General features: G+C 44.3%; 1 protein-coding gene across 1 annotated transcript in view; it reads left to right on the forward strand.

The window, feature by feature from the left end:
- LOC134910917 (ATP-binding cassette sub-family F member 3-like) overlaps positions 1 to 15778 on the forward strand; it is a 51969-nt gene extending 36191 nt beyond the window's left edge. The window contains exons 3-6 of the mRNA XM_063919304.1: positions 770 to 917; positions 3046 to 3122; positions 3493 to 3545; positions 15695 to 15778. Coding sequence (XP_063775374.1) covers positions 770 to 917; positions 3046 to 3122; positions 3493 to 3545; positions 15695 to 15778 — 362 coding nt within the window. The remainder of the gene's footprint in view (positions 1 to 769; positions 918 to 3045; positions 3123 to 3492; positions 3546 to 15694) is intronic.
- Positions 15779 to 16564: the final 786 nt, after the last annotated feature.

The following is a 16564-nucleotide window of genomic DNA, read 5'->3' on the forward strand; positions in this document are numbered from 1 at the left end:
GGGTGGTCAGCAGTGCGGCTCTGTCTGCTCGTTCTGCGGATAAAGCTCCTCTGTGAGATATACGTGCTGCCCATATTGTGTTAAGGATGGGTCCACTAAAGGGGTAATTATCCATCAAGGTTTAGATGTCCTGTAATTGGGTTTAGCTGATGTAGCAGCCATTATAATGTGACACATTAAGAAAAGTAGAGTGTGCATCTGCTAAAATATTTCCTGTGCCCAGGGCATATATACTGTATAGGATCCGGTCTCTCTAGGTTGACACTATCTAGGTTGACCACTATTGGTCGACAGGGTCTCTAGGTTGACAGGTCAAAAGGTCGACGTGAGTTTTTCACGATTTTCTTATTTTTGAACCTTTTCATACTTAACGATCCACGTGGACTACAATTGGGAACGGTAACCGAGCGAAGCGAGCCATGCGAGGAGACACGGTGCACTAATTGGGGTTCCCGGTCATTGTATGAAGAAAACGACACAAAATAAATAACTCATGTCGACCTTTTGACCTGTAGACCTAGAACATGTCGACCTACAGACCCTGTCGACCAATAGTGGTCGACCTAGTAACTATCTACCTTTCCATACCACACCCATATAATAGTCTTTTTTGATTGTGGTGATCATAAAGGGAGAGAGCCGGGTAGTATATTTTAAAAACATAACATTATGGGGTGTCCGTGAAGACTGTATATTTCAACCCACTATGTCTTTTTAATTCCCTCATTGTCACAACTTGTAATAGTACAACATTGCTTGCTTCATCTAGATGTTCTTGACAGTGGACGGTCAGACTTTGAATCAGAGAATGAATTGTTTGACGCAGTGGGGGAACTGCTGCAAGATGTGTCGGGAGATACCAAAGATGATGAGGACATTAAAGACATCTGTCTCAGGATGTACAGAACAATGCGTATGTGAGTAATCTGCTGCCAGCAAGTGACGACAAATATACACATGGCATTGCTTCTAAATGTTGCACTGTAGTACAGGTTCATTAGTGAAATGGCATCAGTCCATTTAGAATTGCTTACTGCTTGGAACAATAAGTGTCTGTCAGGGAAAATTAGGAGTGCTGATATATATTACTAGATAGCAGGGTTGGCTGGGTTAATCCAAATGGATTAAAAAACAAAACAATACACTTTTTTTGGATTATGCTGTGACTACAGGCGTGATTGTTGTGACTTCTTAAAACCTATTATAAGGGAATCTCCCTGATAGTATTATACATTCTTGTTGCTTATAGCCTGCATTTGAGTGAGCTGAACCAATGCCGTAAATTCACACACAACAGAAAAATAGGAGAGTGAACCAGATCAGAGAGGTACTTAATCTGCCTAGTATCAGATAAAACTCCACAAACTCTTCTCCTAACAATCAACCATAAGTAACATTCTTGGAGGCTGTTTCAGTTGTCACCACTAGATGGTGCCCAACTGAGCAATTCAATTGTTGTTCCGTTCGGGCGCGCATGCAGCCTGGGAGACAGACTTCAGCTCGCAGCCTCCTGTGGTGCAAGCTGAAATGTGTGTAAACTCTGTGGTTTGAGCACAATAACTTGTACTTTAGACTTGTTTAGCTGCTAAACCGGTACTAATGGTCACGCATGCGGGGCACGCATGTCCAATGTTGGCAACAATTGAATAGCCCCCGTAGGCGCCCACAAAACAATTGAATTAGACTCTTATTATCAATTTCATCTATCTCTGAATGTGCTTTGTATGTTTTAATATGTTTAATCTACCTACATAAGCAGTAAAAAATAGATTTTATTGAAAGATGTAAAATAAATCATATCAGAACCTAATAACTTTGCATTGATAGGGGGCATTTCAATTGTTTATGCAAGCCCGGTCTCCCGTCTAAAACAAACAACAACAATTAAATAGTGCCCCCTGATCTCCCGTCACTTTAGACGGGAGATCGGGGGGCACAATTCAATTGTTCCTTTTTCTTTTTCTTTTTTTTTCTTCTAAACCCTGCAGTGCCGGGTTTAGCCGCATAAAACTGCTAAACCCAACCAAAGTGCTGGGTGTGTGGTGAAGAACGATGTTCGGACGCCCAGGTGGATCCCTTCACATAGGTGGCTGCAAGCAGAAATGCCGGCAGCGGCAGCTGTTTGCACTCGAAAGGACCAACAATTGAATTGTTTAAAAAAAAAAAAAATGTTTTCCCAACCCTGCTAGATAGTCAGACTTGCCAACAGTGGCCCTCATTCCGAGTTGTTCGCTCGTTATTTTCCTTCGCATCGGTGCATTTTTCCGCTAACTGCGCATGCGCAATGTTCGCACTGCGGCTGCGTCAAGTAAATTTGCTAAGAAGTTTGGTATTTTACTCACGGCATTACGAGGATTTTTCTTCGTTCTGGTGATCGGAGTGTGATTGACAGGAAGTGGGTGTTTCTGGGCGGAAACTGGCCGTTTTATGGGTGTGTGTGAAAAAACGCTGCCATTTCTGGGAAAAAACGCGGGAGTGGCTGGAGAAACGGGGGAGTGCCTGGGTGAACGCTGGGTGTGTTTGTGACGTCAAACCAGGAACGAAACTGACTAAACTGATCGCAGTGGCAGAGTAAGTGTCGAGCTACTCAGAAACTGCTAAGAAATTTCTATTCGCAATTTTGCGAATCTTTCGTTCGCAATTCTGCTAAGCTAAGATACACTCCCATAGGGCGGCGGCTTAGCGTGTGCAATGCTGCTAAAAGCAGCTAGCGAGCGAACAACTCGGAATGAGGGCCCGTGTTAACACAAACGAGTGCTGTTAGGAGAATGTGAGCGCATTGTGGCATTTGCACATGACTTATAACGGGAAAATATAATTACAGTCAAAGTGACATCAGAATAGCTTTTCTGTGTGTGTGTCTTCATCAATTTCTGCTTGCAGTCCATTCAGGTGTGAGCAGAAATGATTGTATAATCGAATTAGCTCCATACCACATATTTTGTTACAGGCTTTTATTTTTTCTTGTATAGACACCTGACACGGTGCTGAATTTTCACCATTTTAAGTAAATTAAAATGTAACAATGATTTCAATTTTGCTAAGGGAGAATCATCAGGTCCCTTCACAATCACAGGTGCTACTGGATGCTCCAATCCAACTCTCCCAAATTACTGACTACGGTAAGACTGTTTGAGTAGCTTAGAACTCCATGCTATTTTATGTCACACAACCACACCTGCCTCTGTTTGTGGTCTAGAATAAATGTTCTTGTTTTTAAGATAATGTAAAAGAATTGAATTGCAAGATAGAATTCCAACTTCCATACTGAATGACTGCGGAGTTCTTTATCTGTATCTCTTATGTTTCTTTATTTTACTCTGATGAACAATATGTAAAAGCACACTAATGACTTCTGTGAGGGAAGAACGTTAACCCCAATGTATCACCTAATGTTGTAAAGCTTACTATAAGTGGAGCTGTACTTGTAACCAGCTGGTTTGTGCCGTTATCTGTGGGAGATCTGCTCATACCTTCTGTCTTGTTCATTAGATGTTGACCCTCAGATCTTGAACGTGTTGCTGATGAAAAAGGACCAGTCTTCGGTGAGATCCTCTTATGTTTTCCACTAAAGGTGTACTCCTTTTCTAAGGAAATATTTTTAGGGAAAGCTATTTTTAATATTTCTATTCTTCAAATTCTCTTTTCTAAGTAAGTTAAACAATACTTCATTAACAAGGGGGTATATTTACTAAAATACGTATTAGTACCGATTTGGAGGGAGATTCATCACGAATGACATCGAATGTGTGTATTTGCAACTTTTTGAAAATGTTACGCCTCATTTACTAAGCTGTCGTATTTGTATTTTTCGTGTTCTCCGATGTCGATGTCATTCGTGGTTTTGTAAGGTAGAATGCGGCCGATTTAGTGGTTTTGCGGCCGTGTTATGAGGTTTGTTTACGACTGCGTCACATTTTGGTTACGGCAGTGTTTGTCCGTTCACGGACGCGTTTTTTCCTAAGTTTCGTTTTTGTCACTCGTCCGTGATTGGTTTGATTTGTGATGGAGGAGTGTCTGTGCACAATACTATAAAAACGCCCCAAACCGTCCGAACCTCATGGGTTTAGCTAGTGGAGAGGTGAGAGGAAGGTGTGTTAGGAGTTGGTGAGTTGTTTGGAGTTTTTGGCGATTTTGAGGAGGTTCTTTGTGATTGTTGAGTGCTGTACTGTGTGTGTAAGTAGTCTTGTCATACTTGTTGTGTAGTTATTTAAAAGTCTGTCTAGTTTTTTGTCATTGTTTTTTATTTCACGTCTATTGTCATTGTGAGTGAGTGAGTGAGTGTGTGTGTGTGTGTGTGTGTGTGTGTGTGTGTGTGTGTGTGTGTGTGTGTGTGTGTGTGTGTTTGGTGTGTGGTGTGTAGTGGTAGTGGAGGAGTGTGTTTACTGTTTTTTTTTCTCAGTGTTATTTGTTGTTTGTCCTGATTATGTCCCAGTCAGAGGTCAGTGTGGTGGAGGAGGTGAGTGAGGTGGAGGAGGTGAGTAAGAGGGAGGAGGTGAGTGAGGTGGAGGAGGTTAGTGAGGTGGAGTAGGTTAGTGAGGAGGAGGGGGAGGTTGTTGCTGCGGCCTCCAGTGTTAGTGATGGTGTTGTGGCTCCGCAGCCATGCACCACTACAAAGACTGGCCGCAATGTAAAATTCAGCTACGCTGAAAATATGGCTTTGGTGCGGGAGCTGATGAGTCATCATCGACAGTTGTTTGGCCATGATGCTGCAAAGGTGTCGTCACGCAGGAAGAGTGTTCTGTGGGGGAAGGTCGTTGCGGCTGTTAATAGTGAGGGTGTGGTGAGGCGGACCGAGGACACGTGTCGTAAGCGTTTCTACGACATAAAGCGCCGTGTGAAGGCGAAGATGGCCAAGGAGGCTAAATCAGCCCGCCAAACCGGGGGTGGACACCCCTTCCGTGCATCTTACCGTGATTGGGAGGAGCCTGTGCGTGCACTCAATCCACCAGTAGTGGTTGGTGCCACTTATGTCCTGGATTCGGATCGGCCAAGGTAGGATGGTGAGTTATATTTTTTTATTTAAACATCTGTGCTTTGTCCTTAGTTGTCTGAAATGTCTTCTACCTAATTGTGGTTGTCAGTTTGTTCATTATTCTAATGTGTTGGTGATGTAGTGCAGGCCTGGCCAACCTGTGGCTCTCCAGCTGTTGTAAAACTACAAGTCCCATCATGCCTTGCCACAGCTTTGCTATTAGGGAATGCTAAAACTGTGGCAGGGCATGCTGGGATGTGTAGTTTCACTACATCTGGAGAGCCACAGGTTGGCCAGGCCTGATGTAGTGTTATTCTCAATTATGTATTTTTTTAACCTTTGTATAGTTGATTTTTTTGTGGCTGCCTTGTCCTTTTTCTGGTGTTTTATGCCAAAAGTAAATGTTTGTAGGTGTATTTTAAAGAAGTGTGATGAATATTTTTTTATTTTATTTTTTTAATACATTTCATAGCATTTATGTTTATTGTGTGTTGTTCTGGGTTGTCCTTTGTGTGCTTCATGTGTTTTTTCATGCATATTTGGTTGTGATGTTTCTAAGTTTTCGCAGATATTTGTGGCTAGTGTTTTATTGTTAGCATCAAAAATTGGGACCTTAGCGTGCAATATTGTGGTTGTGTCAAGCTACGACGTTTTGGTTTTAAGTAGTAATTTTTTTAAAATTATTTGCGTTTGTGTATGGATTATTTAGCAATTTTTTTTCTAATTTAAATGATACACACCCAATGAAGTCAGGCAGAAAAGCATAAGCATTGTTTAGTTTACTTCTCATCAGGTATCACATATGTTTACATCACAATAAGGAATTTGCATAAACATAAACATATCAACAAAATAGTATGTTCATAAGTACATTCTTCATATTTCTACAGTACGCAAGAGAAGCAGCACAGCCAGGCCACATCCCACACTGCCAAGAGATGCAGATAGTGCCAATGCAGGTAAGATTTTACTGTAAACACATATTCTGCAAACACATAGAAACACAAAATGTTAATGTTTATCTTATCACATAGGTTCTTCTTCGGCAAATCCCCCTCCACTAAGGCGCCTATCACAGGGCTCGGTTACTGTGGCTACGAGGCCACCCAAGAGACGCCGTCTTGAGGCTGAAGCTCCAGCACCAGCATCACCACCCCAACGGCGCATCTCCGCAGTGTCGGCCCTGCCACCACTAGCTCTATTGGCCAGCCCACAAAGTGAGGATCCACAATCCCCTCAGTTGTCTGGTGAGTAAACATAACAATTACGTGTAAATAAGTTAAAAAACAGTGGGGTAGATTTATTAACCTGGAGAAGGCATAAGGAAGTGAAAAAACACTGATATGTGCAAGGTGATAAAGGCAGCAGTACAAAATAAACACAAATGTTAATTTACATATTGGAGCTGTTTGCCTTGTGCCTTTATCACCTTGCACATATCACTGGTTTTTCACTTCCTTATGCCTTCTCCAGGTTTATACATCTGCACCACTGTTAGTGCAGAGCAAAAAATATTACACAAATGACCAGTCATCCTTGCAATAATCAACAACAACAAGCACATGGTGTTAAGGTATTTTTAGATGGTTAATTGTCAGATGTGATGTTGGCCATATCAACACATTTGTTTGACATAAATTTTTGCGAAAAAAACCCGCCATAAATGTTAAGGCTCATCCAATTGTTTGGCATGGCCAATATCACCAGTTCTAAACATAGGGCACCTTAATACTTTTTCACCCATTGTTAATGTGTACATTTTAGACCACTATATTTGTTAACGTTTTGGGCAGACCACTGACTGCCTTGAACAATGTATGAGTGTATTGGTCAATACATTTATTGTATTGTGTGTGTTGTTCCAAAGGAAGCTTCATACGCAATATGTAAATGTAGTAATTTGTATTTGTTAGAGTTCTTCGTGTTTAAACATTAATTATTGCTCAGAATCCAACTATTCCCACAAACTTTAAACAAATGAGTAGTGAATGTTAGAAGCCACATATTTAAAAAAAAAAGGTGAACAACATAGTTAAGTTGAGGCCACAATCTATTTAGCAATTACAACATTAATATTAAGAAGTAATGCATGTTGACGTAAAGCTATAGTAAGACCAATGCTACATATTTACTAAATAGTGGCTGTCTTCAACCCCATACAGACCCACCCATCATCACCGAGGATGCCTAGCAGGAACGTGACCAGGAGACCTTCACACTCCACCTGCAGGCCATCGATCCGACCCAGCCAACCACGCCGCAGGACATACCCCAACCACCCCAAACATCACACAGCCCCCAATTGACCACAACCCAAGTGGACACACAAATGGGCCCTGAGTTTTGGACCCGTTGGTCCACACAACAGGCGCAATACTGCGCAAGCCTCAACACCCACAGCCAATACCTGTCAAGTCTGCCCCATCATCTGCCTAGCCTGAGTCACAACTCAGGCAGACTTATAGTGCAGGTGGGCAGAATCGCAAACTCCATGGAGCAGATGAGGGCAGACAACAGCCAAATGCAATCAAACCTCCAGCGCATCTTGGATGAACAACAGCGGCAGCAACAATCACTCATCCAGATCATCCAACATAACCAAATGATAAATGAGAACCTATCACGAATTATAGCAAACAACACTGCCACTAATACGCAGCTCACAGCAAGCTTGAACAATCTAAGTCAAAGCCTAAGTGTGTTGGCATCACACCATGTGACATCGAGCTCGGGGACAACTACACCAAGCCACACCCCAGTTCAATCCCCAGTTCGATGCTCAAGTCGAACCCGCGCCAACGAGCCAGCACAATCCTCGGCACCCAGCACACAAAAAATAATAATAATGCGTGCACAGAATATGGTGACCATTAAAATGTTTGGGTTTTTTTTGTTCATAAATTCGTGTGTTAAAAAAAATAAATTGTTAACACGGAATATGTGTATTGTTTAATTCGCTCCACAAACCACCTCCACATTAGTGTCTTTGGCCAGATGTGTATTGGTATAAATATATTGCCTGCCCTTAGGTGTCCTCAGCTCAACGTGTGTCTAATCTATGGCCCCCAGCACATTGGCCATGGCCGCAAGATCACATAAAGCTACCCTGACTGCATGCCACTGCGACTCCGGGTAGGGAAGCAGAGAGAGGCATCTATGTGGCCATCCAAGACATCCAAAACCTGAGTGGACATTCCAAAATTAAAGGTGAGTGTCATGACCTGTAATCAATACAATACTGTGTTCTATTACATTACAGAAGCACCACTTAGACATAGACGTGTATGTATGTTTTAACTCACCTGAATTACATATTTCTAAAAGGTGGCCTGTGAGATACTAATGACATCGCTAGTCACAGGCTGGAAGCTGCCAGTAGCCATAAAGTGCAACACAGGCAGGAGTTTGTGCAGACCTGAGACAGAGCGAGAGCGTGCTGTCTCAGGGTCTAGGTTCAGTTTGACAAGGTCATACAGAGGGAAAATGTTATTTACATTTAGTCGGAGCATCTGTATAACATGTTCATCAGCAAATTTGTTATGGTTTAAACGCCCACTAAAACAACAAGCCATGGCCAGCCTACGCGGAACATGTACAACCTGCTGACCATGTTGATTTTCCTGGCCTGGGTTTATTGTAGCCTCATGGAGCAGTGTCAGGTATCCCCCAGCAAACAAGACAGCAGTACTACACACAGTAGCAGCCATTTCAGATTGAGAGTGGTGAAAAATGTGTTAGGGCCCCTTTTAAAGGTCCAAAAAGTCAGGTGTGAGTAATGTAGAATTGGCAACACATGTAAACACGCTTCTCAAAAGCAGGTCTACTTTTTTTTAGGCTTTTTGTACGATTAGTATTTTTTCACGGCCGCACATGCATTTTCACGCAAGAGATTTCAAATACGAATGGTTAGTAAATGACCGTGTTCAATACCTAAACAGCCGCGTTTGACCGATGGTGTATTCATTCGTATTTTTACTACACAGCCGTCATAAAAATACGAATGCCCTCATCACTGCCGTGATTTTAGTTTAGTAAATTACCGAGATGACACTTTGAAGAAAAAACACCATCTCGGCCAAAATCGGGAGCTTAGTAAATATTAGTGATGAGCGGGTTCGGTTTCTCCGAAACCGAACCCCCCCGAACTTCACCTTTTCCACACGGGTCCGAGGCAGGTTCGAACCTTCCCGCCTTGCTCGGCTAACCCGAGCACGCCCGAACGTCATCATCCCGCTGTCGGATTCTCGCGAGATTCGGATTCTATATAAGCAGCCGCGCATCGCCGCCATTTTCACTCGTTCATTGGAGATGATAGGGAGAGGACGTGGCTGGCGTCCTCTCCGTTTATTGTAGAAGTTGATTGGTTTACTTTATTTCTTATTTGTGGGGAGGATTGGGGAGCAGCTGTTAGGAGGAGTACAGTGCAGAGTTTTGCTGATAAGTGACCACCAGTTTTTATCCGTTCTCTGCCTGAAAAAAACGCTCCATACCATATCTGTGCTCAGTGTGCTGCATGATATATCTGTGCTGGGTGCTCACACTGCTTAATTGTGGGGACTGGGGAGCAGCAATAGCAGGAGTACAGTGCAGAGTTTTGCTGACAGTGACCACCAGTATACGTTGTCTGCCTGAAAAACACTCCATATCTGTGCTCACAGTGTGCTGCTTTATTGTGGGGACTGGGGACCACCAGTATAATTAATATTATATAGGAGTAGTACAGTGCAGAGTGCACTGCTGTACCTACCTCTGTGTCGTCACTCGTCATCCATTAAGTATACTATCCATCTGCATTGTATACCTGTGGTGCATTTTAGACAGTTTTGCAGTTTGCTGACAGTGTCCACCAGTATACTATATATAGCAGTACGGTAGGCCACTGCTGTGTACCTACCTCTGTGTCGTCACTCGTCATCCATTAAGTATACTATCCATCTACATTCTATACCTGTGGTGCATTTTAGACAGTTTTGCAGTTTGCTGACAGTGTCCACCAGTATACTATATATAGCAGTACGGTAGGCCACTGCTGTGTACCTACCTCTGTGTCGTCACTCGTCATCCATTAAGTATACTATCCATCTGCATTGTATACCTGTGGTGCATTTTAGACAGTTTTGCAGTTTGCTGACAGTGTCCACCAGTATACTATATATAGCAGTACGGTAGGCCACTGCTGTGTACCTACCTCTGTGTCGTCACTCGTCATCCATTAAGTATACTATCCATCTGCATTGTATACCTGTGGTGCATTTTAGACAGTTTTGCAGTTTGCTGACAGTGTCCACCAGTATACTATATATAGCAGTACGGTAGGCCACTGCTGTGTACCTACCTCTGTGTCGTCACTCGTCATCCATTAAGTATACTATCCATCTGCATTGTATACCTGTGGTGCATTTTAGACAGTTTTGCAGTTTGCTGACAGTGTCCACCAGTATACTATATATAGCAGTACGGTAGGCCACTGCTGTGTACCTACCTCTGTGTCGTCACTCGTCATCCATTAAGTATACTATCCATCTACATTCTATACCTGTGGTGCATTTTAGTTTTGCGCAGTAAATATAGTAGTAGGCCATTGCTATTGATACTGGCATATAATTCCACACATTAAAAAATGGAGAACAAAAATGTGGAGGTTAAAGGGAAAGATCAAGATCCACTTCCACCTCGTGCTGAAGCTGCTGCCACTAGTCATGGCCGAGATGATGAAATGCCATCAACGTCGTCTGCCAAGGCCGATGCCCAATGCCATAGTAGAGAGCATGTAAAATCCAAAACACAAAAGTTCAGTAAAATGACCCAAAAATCAAAATGAAAAGTGTCTGAGGAGAAGCGTAAACTTGCCAATATGCCATTTACGACACGGAGTGGTAAGGAACGGCTGAGGCCCTGGCCTATGTTCATGGCTAGTGGTTCAGCTTCACATGAGGATGGAAGCACTCATCCTCTCGCTAGAAAAAAGAAAAGACTTAAGCTGGCAAAAGCACAGCAAAGAACTGTGCGTTCTTCAAAATCACAAATCCCCAAGGAGAGTCCAATTGTGTCGGTTGCGATGCCTGACCTTCCCAACACTGGACGGGAAGAGCTTGCGCCTTCCACCATTTGCACGCCCCCTGCAAGTGCTGGAAGGAGCACCCGCAGTCCAGTTCCTGATAGTCAAATTGAAGATGTCACTGTTGAAGTACACCAGGATGAGGATATGGGTGTTGCTGGCGCTGGGGAGGAAATTGACAAGGAGGATTCTGATGGTGAGGTGGTTTGTTTAAGTCAGGCACCCGGGGAGACACCTGTTGTCCATGGGAGGAATATGGCCCTTGACATGCCTGGTCAAAATACAAAAAAAATCAGCTCTTCGGTGTGGAATTATTTCAACACAAATGCGAACAACAGGTGTCAAGCCGTGTGTTGCCTTTGTCAAGCTGTAATAAGTAGGGGTAAGGACGTTAACCACCTCGGAACATCCTCCCTTATACGTCACCTGCAGCGCATTCATCATAAGTCAGTGACAAGTTCAAAAACTTTGGGTGACAGCGGAAGCAGTCCACTGACCACTAAATCCCTTCCTCTTGTAACCAAGCTCCTGCAAACCACACCACCAACTCCCTCAGTGTCAATTTCCTCCTTACCCAGGAATGCCAATAGTCCTGCAGGCCATGTCACTGTCAAGTCTGACGAGTCCTCTCCTGCCTGGGATTCCTCCGATGCATCCTTGAGTGTAACGCCTACTGCTGCTGGCGCTGCTGTTGTTGCTGCTGCTGGGAGTCGATCGTCATCCCAGAGGGGAAGTCGGAAGACCACTTGTACTACTTCCAGTAAGCAATTGACTGTCCAACAGTCCTTTGCGAGGAAGATGAAATATCACAGCAGTCATCCTGCTGCAAAGCGGATAACTGAGGCCTTGGCAGTCTGGGCGGTGAGAAACGTGGTTCCGGTATCCATCGTTAATTCAGAGCCAACTAGAGACTTGAATGAGGTACTGTGTCCCCGGTACCAAATACCATCTGGGTTCCATTTCTCTAGGCAGGCGATACCGAAAATGTACACAGACCTCAGAAAAAGACTCACCAGTGTCCTAAAAAATGCAGTTGTACCCAATGTCCACTTAACCACGGACATGTGGACAAGTGGAGCAGGGCAGACTCAGGACTATATGACTGTGACAGCCCACTGGGTAGATGTATTGCCTCCCGCAGCAAGAACAGCAACGGCGGCACCAGTAGCAGCATCTCGCAAACGCCAACTCGTTCCTAGGCAGGCTACACTTTGTATCACCGCTTTCCAGAATAGGCACACAGCTGAAAACCTCTTACGGCAACTGAGGAAGATCATCGCAGAATGGCTTACCCCAATTGGACTCTCCTGGGGATTTGTGACATCGGACAACGCCAGCAATATTGTGCGTGCATTACATCTGGGCAAATTCCATCACCTCCCATGTTTTGCACATACCTTGAATTTGGTGGTGCAGAATTATTTAAAAAACGACAGGGGCGTGCAAGAGATGCTGTCGGTGGCCCGAAGAATTGCGGGCCACTTTCGGCATTCAGGCACCGTGTACAGAAGACTGGAGCACCACCAAACACTCCTGAACCTGCCCTGCCATCATCTGAAGCAAGAGGTGGTAACGAGGTGGAATTCAACCCTCTATATGCTTCAGAGGATGGAGGAGCAGCAAAAGGCCATTTAAGCCTATACATCTGGCCACGATATAGGCAAAGGAGGTGGAATGCACCTGACTCAAGCACAGTGGAGAATGATTTCAACGTTGTGCAAGGTTCTGCAACCCTTTGAACTTGCCACACGTGAAGTCAGTTCAGACACTGCCAGCCTGAGTCAGGTCATTCCCCTCATCAGGCTTTTGCAGAAGAAGCTGGAGACATTGAAGGAGGAGCTAAAACAGAGCGATTCCGCTAGGCATGTGGGACTTGTGGATGGAGCCCTTAATTCGCTTAACCAGGATTCACGGGTGGTCAATCTGTTGAAATCAGAGCACTACATTTTGGCCACCGTGATCGATCCTAGATTTAAAACCTACGTTGTATCTCTCTTTCCGGCAGACACAAGTCTGCAGAGGTTCAAAGACCTGCTGGTGAGAAAATTGTCAAGTCAAGCGGAACGTGACCCGTCACCATCTCCTCCTTCACATTCTCCCGCAACTGGGGGTGCGAGGAAAAGGCTAAGAATTCCGAGCCCACCCGCTGGCGGTGATGCAGGGCAGTCTGGAGCGAGTGCTGACATCTGGTCCGGACTGAAGGACCTGCCAACGATTACTGACATGTCGTCTACTGTCACTGCATATGATTCTCTCACCATTGAAAGAATGGTGGAGGATTATATGAGTGACCGCATCCAAGTAGGCACGTCAGACAGTCTGTACGTATACTGGCAGGAAAAAGAGGCAATTTGGAGGCCCTTGCACAAACTGGCTTTATTCTACCTAAGTTGCCCTCCCTCCAGTGTGTACTCCGAAAGAGTGTTTAGTGCAGCCGCTCACCTTGTCAGCAATCGGCGTACGAGGTTACTTCCAGAAAATGTGGAGAAGATGATGTTCATCAAAATGAATTATAATCCATACCTCCGTGGAGACATTCACCAGCAGCAATTGCCTCCAGAAAGTACACGAAGACCTGAGATGGTGGATTCCAGTGGGGACGAATTAATAATCTGTGAGGAGGGGGATGTACACAGTGAAAGGGGTGAGGAATCGGAGGATGATGATGAGGTGGACATCTTGCCTCTGTAGAGCCAGTTTGTGCAAGGAGAGATTGATTGCTTCTTTTTTGGTGGGGGCCCAAACCAACCAGTCATTTCAGTCACAGTCGTGTGGCAGACCCTGTCACTGAAATGATGGGTTCGTTAAAGTGTGCATGTCCTGTTTATACAACATAAGGGTGGGTGGGAGCTCCCAAGGACAATTCCATCTTGCACCTCTTTTTTCTTTCATTTTTCTTTGCATCATGTGCTGTTTGGGGACAATTTTTTTGAAGGGCCATCCTGCCTGACACTGCAGTGCCACTCCTAGATGGGCCAGGTGTTTGTGTCGGCCACTTGTGTCGCTTAGCTTAGTCACACAGCCACCTTGGTGCGCCTCTTTTTTTCTTTGCATCATGTGCTGTTTGGGGAGTATTTTTTTGAAGGGCCATCCTGCCTGACACTGCAGTGCCACTCCTAGATGGGCCAGGTGTTTGTGTCGGCCACTTGTGTCGCTTAGCTTAGTCACACAGCCACCTTGGTGCGCCTCTTTTTTTCTTTGCATCATGTGCTGTTTGGGGACAATTTTTTTGAAGGGCCATCCTGCCTGACACTGCAGTGCCACTCCTAGATGGGCCAGGTGTTTGTGTCGGCCACTTGTGTCGCTTAGCTTAGTCACACAGCCCCCTTGGTGCGCCTCTTTTTTTCTTTGCATCATGTGCTGTTTGGGGACAATTTTTTTGAAGGGCCATCCTGTCTTGATTGACACTGCAGTGCCACTCCTAGATGGGCCAGGTGTTTGTGTCGGCCACTTGTGTCGCTTAGATTAGTCACACAGCGACCTTGGTGCGCCTCTTTTTTTCTTTGCATCATGTGCTGTTTGGGGACAATTTTTTTGAAGGGCCATCCTGCCTGACACTGCAGTGCCACTCCTAGATGGGCCAGGTGTTTGTGTCGGCCACTTGTGTCGCTTAGCTTAGCCATCCAGCGACCTCGGTGCAAATTTTAGGACTAAAAATAATATTGTGAGGTGTTCAGAATAGACTGGAAATGAGTGGAAATTATGGTTATTGAGGTTAATAATACTATGGGATCAAAATGACCCCCAAATTCTATGATTTAAGCTGTTTTTTAGGGTTTTTGAAAAAAACACCCGAATCCAAAACACACCCGAACCCGACAAAAAAATTTCGGTGAGGTTTTTCCAAAACGCGTCCGAATCCAAAACACGGCCGCGGAACCGAACCCAAAACCAAAACACAAAACGCAAAAAATTTCCGGTGCACATCACTATGTATATACCAATGACTTGATATATATAGATATATACACACATGCACAATGGGTTTCTGGATGTACAAAATGTTTTTTATTTACAAACACAGTGAACATAAAAAATTTTTCCAAGTATTCACCACAGGACTCTATGCAAAGTTGCATGCGCTCAAAGCACTTGGCGAAGCAGCTGGACTAGTCTGAAGCAGGTATGTCTTTTTCTTTTTTTTGTGTAAACTGTTTTTATTAGTCAAAGCAGTATTCAAAAAACATTACAGAAACATTTTAAAAAAAAACCAAAGAAGGGCATACAAAAATATCACATAGCATATATCCATCAGTACACCACACATAGAGCGCCCTTAGCCGAAAAATATCTGTCTGAATTTCTGTTTTCATTAAAGCTTATAGGGGATGAGCATAATATCAAAACAGCATCAGTGAGTGGGAAAGAGAGAGAGAGAAAAAAAAAAAGGAAAGAGAGAAGAGAAGAGGAAAAGAGGGTAAGCAAGGGAAGGTTAGGGTGGGCAGGGTCAGGTGTGGTGATCTGCGTGGTGCGGGCAGACTATTTGGGGGGCGTATGGGCGGTCTCCACCGATCCTGAGTCTGGGCCACAATGCTGAGACAACATTATCGAAATATGGGTATAGGTATAGATAATGATATGATTATGATTATGGGCCTGTTTACCAATATGAGGGGGGTTATGTCGCAATATAGGACCTATACTGCGATGTGTCTTTAAAGTCGTACCAGGGAAACCAAATAGCTATGAAGTTAACTGTTTTCCCGGATGAGAAGGAAACCAGGTCTTCCATGTTCAATAAGTGATCAATCTTTGTGAACCACATTTTAATTGAGGGTGGGGAGGTAGATCTCCAAAGAACTGGGATCACCGCTTTAGCGGCGTTGCTAAGGTGTCTTAACAGGGAATGTTTGTAGGAGTGTGATCCTACGGGGGTGTGATTAAGGAGCCAGAAATCTGGGTCTCTCGGGATTTCGTCACCTATTATCAGTTTGGTGCATTTAAATACTTCTGCCCAGAATGAGGTTATAAGAGGGCAATCCCACCAAATATGTATAAAACTCCCTGGGGCATTTTTGCATCTCCAACACATATTCGAAAGAGAGGGAAACATTCTGTTGAGAACACGGGGGGTCCTATACCACCTATATATAAGTTTATAAAGGGTCTCTAGTGTCGAAATGCATAAAGAACTCGCCTGAGCATTCTTAAACACGGATTCCCAGTTAATTTGAGTAGGTAGCCCCGACAATTCCCTTTCCCAGGAAGCCAAGAAGGTAGGAGGTTGTGGGAAGAAATTTTCCATAATCAACGTATAAATTTGTGAAATAGTATGTGTGGGTGAGCTGGGGGAGATACATAGTCTCTCAAATCCAGTGAGGTCCCTAGTTACGTCAGAGAAGTTCTTGGGAGATGATATGAAATGGTGGACCTGCAGGAACCTCCAAAACTCCGCATTGTGTAGGTTCCAAGAGGATTGAACATCTGAAAAGGAGCGCACCCTACCCGAGCTCACCAGCTGACCGACCCTGAAGATCCCGGCTTCCGCCCATGGGGCGAAAGCAGTCCCCTGAAGGCCAGGGGCAAATTCG

The sequence above is a fragment of the Pseudophryne corroboree genome, chromosome 4 (genome assembly GCF_028390025.1).
Source record: "Pseudophryne corroboree isolate aPseCor3 chromosome 4, aPseCor3.hap2, whole genome shotgun sequence".
In the NCBI taxonomy this organism is placed as follows: Eukaryota; Metazoa; Chordata; class Amphibia; order Anura; family Myobatrachidae; genus Pseudophryne; species Pseudophryne corroboree.